This window comes from Callospermophilus lateralis, chromosome 8 (assembly GCF_048772815.1).
Source record: "Callospermophilus lateralis isolate mCalLat2 chromosome 8, mCalLat2.hap1, whole genome shotgun sequence".
Taxonomy (NCBI): domain Eukaryota; kingdom Metazoa; phylum Chordata; class Mammalia; order Rodentia; family Sciuridae; genus Callospermophilus; species Callospermophilus lateralis.
The window spans coordinates 68,040,786-68,048,711 of record NC_135312.1 but is presented as its reverse complement, the minus strand read 5'-3'; the positions used below and the strand labels follow the sequence as shown (position 1 = coordinate 68,048,711).

At 39.9% G+C, this 7,926-nt stretch overlaps 1 protein-coding gene across 3 annotated transcripts; it reads right to left on the bottom strand.

The window, feature by feature from the left end:
• Window positions 1-289: 289 nt before the first annotated feature.
• Window positions 290-7,250, bottom strand: Dmp1 (dentin matrix acidic phosphoprotein 1). Of its 3 annotated transcripts, none has more exons than XM_076864989.2 (5): window positions 7,193-7,250; window positions 6,568-6,611; window positions 3,817-3,849; window positions 3,598-3,645; window positions 290-1,645 (listed from the first exon to the last, which is right to left on the bottom strand). In XM_076864989.2, the coding sequence occupies exons 1-5, from the start codon at window positions 7,248-7,250 to the stop codon at window positions 290-292; spliced, it is 1,539 nt and encodes a 512-aa protein (XP_076721104.2). The 3 variants fall into 3 exon arrangements, with proteins under 3 accessions (XP_076721104.2, XP_076721105.2, XP_076721106.2); XM_076864990.2 differs by having other exon boundaries at window positions 3,598-3,642; window positions 6,568-6,615; window positions 7,197-7,250; XM_076864991.2 differs by lacking the exon at window positions 3,598-3,645.
• Window positions 7,251-7,926: the final 676 nt, after the last annotated feature.

Below are 7,926 nucleotides of genomic sequence, written 5' to 3'. Positions count from 1 at the left end.
GGGTCATAACAGGACCTCCATAACGGTCTGTCTGGTTAATGAGTTGGGAATGATTTCACTGTGAGTTATAAGGCACATCTTTCCTTACTTCCGGCCTCATTGAGTGTGCTTCGCTATCATTCCACTTATTTAAATTTCTGTGGAATGGTGACACCCTAGAAACCAGTGTAATGTCCAACAATTCCTTTCAGAAAGAAATGGCCTCTGGTTATCTTTCTGATCAAAATATCAATACTCTAAAGCCCCCACAAGTCCTTTCTGTGAGAGCCACTTCTTAGGAAAGTGGATGCTAGTAGCCATCTTGGCAGTCATTGTCGTCTTGGTCCCCGATGGGTTTGTTGTGATAAGCATCCACTGTTAATTTTCTGCTGTCCACCTCCATGTTTTTGGGCTGGCCATCCTCCTCGCTGCTTGAGGTGCTCTCAGTGGAGTTGCTGTCTCCTTTTGATCTGCTGCTGTCCTGAGAATCACTGTCAGGCTCCTCCTCAGACTGGCTGTCCTGCTCCGACCGGCTCTCATCACTCTGGCTCTCTGCTGAGGTGCTCTGAGACTGGAGGCCCTCCTGGCTGGAACTGTTCTCGTCCTCGGTGGACTCTGGGCTTTCCTCTGAGAGTTTCAGGCTCTCATTGGACTCGCTGTCAGCTTGCTCCTCTCTGGATTCGCTCTCTGAACTGGAGAAGGTCTTCAGGCTGTCCTCCTGGCTGGAGTCACTGTCTTCCTGGTCGCCGGCACGACTGACATTATCTGGGTTGTCGCCCCTGGACTCACTCGCCACCTCTTCCTCAGACTCACTGCTGCTTTCTTGAGAGGCCAAGTCAGCCTCCTGGCTGGACTCACTGCTGGGGTCCTGTGCATTTTCACTGTCTTCCTGAGACCGACTCTCCGTGCTGTCCTCTTGAGACTCACTCTTGCTATCTTCCCTGGATTGGCCGAGGTCAGCCTCTTTAGAGTTGGAGTCACTCTTGACTTCTTCCATTGTGTAGCCACCATTGAGCTCACCTCCGCCATCTTCTTCAGAAATCCGGGACTTTCTGAAAAACTTCCTACTGGAATACTCCACTAATTGACTCTCACCAGAATCCTGAGCGCTTACCTGCGCATTGTCCCTTTTTGATTCTTTTGATTTGACACCAGCACTGCTCATTCTGGAGCTGCCCCTGTCTCTCCTGGTGCTGTCAGGGTCATCACTCTGCATTCCTTCATCGTCAAACTCAGAGCCGTCCCCGTGGCTACTCTCCCCCTCACTGCCACCTCCCACCCAGTCCTCCTCACTCTCACTCTCCTGAGTAAAGTCACGTCCCTCAGCCCTGCTGCCCACATCATCTTCGTGGTCAAGGTCCCTGCTGTCACTGGTGGTGTCCTGGGCACTGTCTTCTGGTGAGGTGCTATCTTCACTGGACCGTGTGGCATCAGCAGAATCCTCACCATCAGCTCTGGAGATTCCACCTCCTGTTCTCTCCTCAGGCTGCGGGCCATTGTCCTCATCAGCAAAGGTGTCATCTCCACTATCATCTTCATCATCATCTTTATCCTCTTCTTTTCCTGTACTTCTAGAGAGGCCACCAGCTGGTCTAGAAACATACTGACGATCATCAGAGCCCAGGTCATCCTCCAGCTCGGCACTGTCACTGGGGTCCACGTTTGCCTGGATTTGGAGTTAACAAACAGGGTCACCCCAGGAGCTGATAAGGAGGGAGTTATCTAGTGTTTATCTGGGCTTTTTCTGCTTCCTTCCTTCTCTTCTAACCTACGATCAATTTAAACATCTCGAGAGAGCTCAAATAAGAAGGAAAAGGAATTGAAACTCAAGTTCTCCCATTTTGTACAGGTGGCCCCTACTCAATGCTGCAAAGTTTTTTCTCAAAAATCTTTCTGGAAATCACATTTATGGAACTTAAATCATATTGTAAATATGATTTCTTAAATAAAACTCAGATATTTTTTTTTCTTTTTTGCAGTGCTGAGAATCAAACCCAGGGTCTTGTTTGTGCTAGACAAGTGCTCTGCAGCTGCACTTTAGGCCCCTCAGAAATCTTTTTGTACATCAAGGAGTTAGTTTATAATACCCATCAAATTGTGTAGTTTCAAGTGGAATTTTTAAAAATATTCAGTTAACTTAAAATGACCCATTTACTTTCTGATGAAACTTTAAGTTCAAATAAAAATAAAATGTCATAGTGAGATGTATATATGCCTCACCCAAGTCATGTTCCTATTTCATGAGCACAGTTAGAGAGTTGCTTATGAAGTCTCAGAAGGCAAAACTAACTAGTGTGGCCCTCAAGGCAGCTGGATTCTAAGTGTGAGGACAGAGATTGTCACATTTTAAAAAGCAACTACAGGCTCTACACAGATAAGAGAGCACAGTGGGTCTTCATACATTATGCCCTGGAAAAATCTGCTCTCATTACAACAAAGCATACTTGCCAAAATTGTTTTCCTTCCTTCCTTCCTTTCTTTCACCACATGTTCCCACTGATCAGTGTCTGGGTTCCCATCTGGAGTACATGATGTTACCGTCTCTTCCCAGCACAAGAATCCTGCACTGGTACGATGGAAATGTGTGGGTTGAGCCCACCCTACCTCCTTAAGCATCATCATGCCCTTCTCAAGCAGGAGTTGTCACTCTCGCTTGAGAATTTTAAGGTGATAAATCACAAAATCTTCAGGGAAAAGCATTTCCCCAACTCTATGCTTTTAACTTCTAGAATGTTCTTCTGATAAGCCATTAGTAATTAGGGTTAAACAGTCTGATAATTCATCTTTTAACACTGGCTGAGTGTAGAATGCAATGTGGGTGAAAAGTTTCACAGAGAAAAAACATTGCTGGAATCTCTGGACCTCCCTACAGGTTTGAGTTTGGTCATGGTGATAGGACAGGGCTGGGGGTGTAGCTCAGTGGCTGAGCGCTTGCCTAGCATATGTGCAGCCCTGAGCTAAAACCCTAGCAATACAAAAATAAATATATGAATAAGTAAAAAGATAGAAAGCTTAAAAAGTAATAACATTTAGTCTCAGAAAAAATAAAATTTAAGAAATAGATTTCTTAATAAAGACATATAAGCCAAGACTGCTTTTCTTATCCCCAGGACCAAAGATGAGACTATCAAAGTCACTGCCAAAGCAGCTCTTTTCAAGCTCCTGCCCCACAGCTTTCCTCTGCTTTCCTCAACTGTGCTCTTGACATGACAGAGTGCTCCAGGCCAGTGGGCACTCATGTTAGCCAGAATAGTTTTCCTTTCCTTTCCTGAACTGCTCTAATTGTAAAAGCAATATTTCAGATTACTGAGTGAGCCAGTGCAGTCTAGCAGACGCAATAACCATTGGCATGTGCTCACAGGTACATGGTTGTTTTTTTAACTAGGAGGGACATTTAGGGCCACAATGTCTCAGATGGTAAAAATGGAATGAACAGCATGTCCACACCTGAATTCTCCCCACTCATTTTTCCCTTCTTATTTTATGAGACTATTTAGCCAGCATAGCCCAATGGTTAGAAAATATTATATTTAGAACTGTTGCCAGGTAACTTAATCTACCATCATTTCCTTCAATTCCTAAGTAGCCAGAAAAGTTAAGCAAGGCATTTTTAATTACCTGTTCCTCTGAGCTAACTTTACTTTCTTCTGATGACTCACTGTTCTCCTGAAAGGGAAAATAAACATTTATTTTCCTTTTAGCAATTCCTCAGGAAAGGAAAAAATATGATCCACATCAATTGCTTGAAGTTTGTATTTACTTTCAAAATGGTAAAAGGCAATGAAAAGAGTGTTAAAGTTACTTCATGACATGTTTATGACAAAAATAAAGAGTTACCGTGGGTGGTGTTGGTGACTGAGCCAAATGACCCTGGGGGAAAAAAAAGAAAGGAATACAAATTACTCTTTCATAAGTGTATTACATCACTGCAAATATTTGGAATAATTTTAGGTAACTTTTTACTTTTTTGGTACATATTTTGCAACTTACATAAGTAATAATGAAGTTTTATAGGAAAATAAAGGTAAAATGAAAAGTACTAAAAAACCTAGAATATTTTTTGTATATCTGATCCTTTGCTTACAAATATATAGATAGGTATGTATGTATATATGTATATGTGTGTGTATAAATAATACACATGTGTATTTTATATGTAGATATACATATACATATACATATATATGGATACTTGCTTTGAAGTTCATACAACTTAGAGGTAATAAAACTAGGATAATAATGTTGTAGCCCAGAATCCAAATTTTTAGTCTCAGTGAACTCATTGGTTTGAGTTTCTATTCTCCAGCCAATCATCCTGGTGTTAGCACTGAAAGTCATATGTTCTGGGAGACCCGTAAGACCTACATAAGCTGGAGTGGTCTGTTACTCCGTGTGAAGGTGGGCAATTCAATATACCTATCAGTTTCTTATTCATAAATTAAGAAAATTAACACCCTCTGTGCTTCACCTATAAGGCCAGTGTGAGGATGGGATTGGCTAATGCCTTCAGAAGCATCTTGAGGACTAGTCAATGTAATGTAAAGAAATAATACATTTTGAGAACATCTACCTTATCAAATTCAATACACAATATTGAACTGATAAAACCATTATATCTTTCTTGAGTCACTGAAGAGCACTGATATTAAAATTGAATGCCAAATCTGTATTCATAGTTGCAATTTATTTCACTTTCCTTAGTCTTGTGAGAACTATAAGAATGTCTGAGCAATAGTATAACACAAAGATAAAGGGAAAGATCAGCAGAGTAGAAGGAGACCAAGAGGCCAAGAGAAGGGATGGGTAAGGGAAGCAATGAAGAATGAATTCTTAAAAATCATATTATGTGTTTATATAAACATATCACAGGGAATTTCGCCTTTATGCACAAGTAAAAATATCCAAAATACAAAAACATAGATGAATGAAAGGAAATCTAATAGAGAGGGGGAAGGAGAATGGGAGAGGAGAAGGACAGGAGAGAAAAGGATGAATCAGTCAAATTCCATACATGAATAAGTTTGTCAGGATGAACACAATTCTAGTGTATAACTATAAAGCTCTAATAAAAAAAAAACGTTAAAAAAGAATGCCTGAGGGCTGGAGTTGTGGCTCAGTGGTAGTGCACTCCCCTAGCATGCATAAGGCCCTGGGGTCGATCCTTAGTACCCCATAAATGTGAAATAAATATATTGTGTCCACCTAAAACTAAAAAAATATATATTAAAAAAAAGAATGCCTGAGCAACTTCTGTTCCACTCCCAGCCCCCCCATACTCCCTTTCCCCTTTCTCCTTTCCCTTGAGCCAGACAAGTTTCTGAGTGGCAACCCAAGGCACCAAGTAGAGCAAGGAGGTGTTGCTATTTCGTGTCTTCAACATGCCTCTCAGCAGTGCCAGGCTGGGGATGTCTCAGAGAAAGAAGCTGTAATCATTTGTCTTTTCTATGTGATACTGCAGGCTGGCACAATGGCGAACTCCATGCCAGTCAGTTATCATTTGGAATTAATGGGTGGAAGAAAACAAGACATGGGTATTTTTCTCATGCCAAGGCTAGACTTGAGAATTAGGCATGCTTGTGAGTCTCTGGTTAAATGAGAGAGAGGATCTACAGTGACTGCTTATAAATTAGCTAGTCTATGGACTTCTCCCATGGAAGTTCATAATATACCCTGCAATGTCTATACTAGCCCAAGGCAGGGGCAGGACCCCACATCCGTACTCTGACATTATTTGGCCATCACCAAAAGCACTAGCCCAAGTTGTATCATAAGCAAAAGCCAGTAAGAAAAAAAGCCGTGAATAAAATGCTCTGTGTTAGCATAAGATTTTAACTCTTAGTTCCAGTGTCAGCCTTGAGAATATAGAGATATCCTAGGTCTATCTGACCCACTTCCTAAAAGCGACATGTCACCCTGGTTAAGAATTGATTCTGGAGCCAAGTGACATAAATTCAGTATGGCTCTAATACTTATTAGCCACATAACATAGACTGACTATATTACTCTCTGTGCCTCAGTTGTCTCATCTGTAAAATGGAAATAAAATATGATGTCTAATCCATTGGCTTGTTGGAAAGGTAAGAAGTTCAAAACTATATATAAAGTCCTCAGAAACATGCCTGGCAATGATTCTTGTGTTACCAATTACTGGGTTATGAAGAGTTCAACATCAACAAGCATCACCTTCATTCCAAATACTCTAGTGTCCTCTCATTCTTTCTTCTTTTCTTACTTCACTGGACTTGACTTCCTGTCTACTAGACATCTCCTATTTAAACAGATTTCAAATTCTAATCTCTCATGGACTATCTTGTTTCACTGTTATTCACCCCCTTGCACTACTCCACACATCTACTATAAGAAAAAAACTAAAAGAAAAAGATGTTCCTCACTGAATTACACTATTAAGTTGGAATTGAAGTATTATTTTCTCATATGAACTAAAAATTGAATATCTTACTGCCTATATTTTAGGCTATTAAAAGGGTCATAATACATTAGCAATTTCAGCATCTGCAATGAACTCATCAGGTCATTCTAATCATATATTTTAATTGAAATATTTTAAAAGCTAATATCTATACTCACCTTCCATTCTTCAGAGCTCTCCGTTTCAGTATTTTGATATCTGGCTACCTAGAAAAAAATAAGATTAATGGTTAAACCATAGAGAAACTTCCAAGAGGGCCGAGAGTATCGCTCAATAGCCAAGCACTTGCCTACTTTGTATAAGACCCTGGGTTCAATCCCCTGCACCAAAAAAATAAACAGTGAGAAACTTCAAAGGCAGCAGTTAACACTCTATATACTTAGGAGCAGTGGTAGTCAAATTTCACCCTGCATCAGATCACCTAAGTGTCTTGTTAAAAGACAGATGGCTGAGTCCCATTCCTATTATGTCTAAATTAGTAGGTATAAAGGAGGACCTCAAAATTTGCTAATAGACAATTAAGTGCTAATAGATCCTGACCCTTTAGATATGGGTGACAATTCAAGAACTACTGCTCATTGTGGGAAATTAGTTATTGGTAATTAGTATCTATTGGATTAACTAAACAGAATAAGAAATTTCTTGGATATTACAAAGAAAACAGTTTTCTAAGAAATTACTATTATCATCTGATATATACTCAATTACTTGGGCTCATGGCCAATGAAAATAGTGGAATTTTAGATTTAAAGGTATATATGTACATATGCCCCATCCTGACACTTACTGGGAGAGCACAGGATAACCCCCAAAAGCACATAAGCAGGATGCTGGTCTTCATAGTTGGGTGAGATGCCTCTACCTGTAATGAAGGACACAGAAGTTTTAGGCCAGACTAAAGAAATCAAGGAACTTCAACTTTTTAAGTTTCTTTCTACTTAAAAAAAATCATAAAAATACCCATCAACTTATAAATTAATAAATAAGTGCACTATGTCCATACAACAGTATTATTCAGCCATAAAAAAAAGCAGTGATAGATCCTACAAGGTAGAGGAACCTTGAAAACATTATGCAAGTGAAATAAGCCAGACATAAAAGACCACATTTGTATGATGCCTTTTATATGAAATGTCTAGAGACTAGATTAATGGTTGCTCAGGCTTGGGAAGGTGGGTTGAGGAGTGATGGATAGGGGGTGCAGAATGTCTTTCACAGGTGATGTAAATCTTCTAAAGGTGATCGTGGCAAAAAGTTGAAGCTCCTTGATTTCTTTAGCCTGGTATAAAACTTCTATGTTCTTCATTACAGGTAGAGGTACTGCACCCAACTATGAATATACTAAAACCCAGGAAACCATATCCTTCAAGTAGGCAAAGTATGCAGTTTGCAAATTATATCTCCATAGAGCTCTTTAAAAAAAATAAACTAAGACTTCACCCCTAAGAGACAAACTGAAAACTTTCAATGAGAAAATCTAAAAACACTTCTTCACTGACACATAAAAATGTGATAAA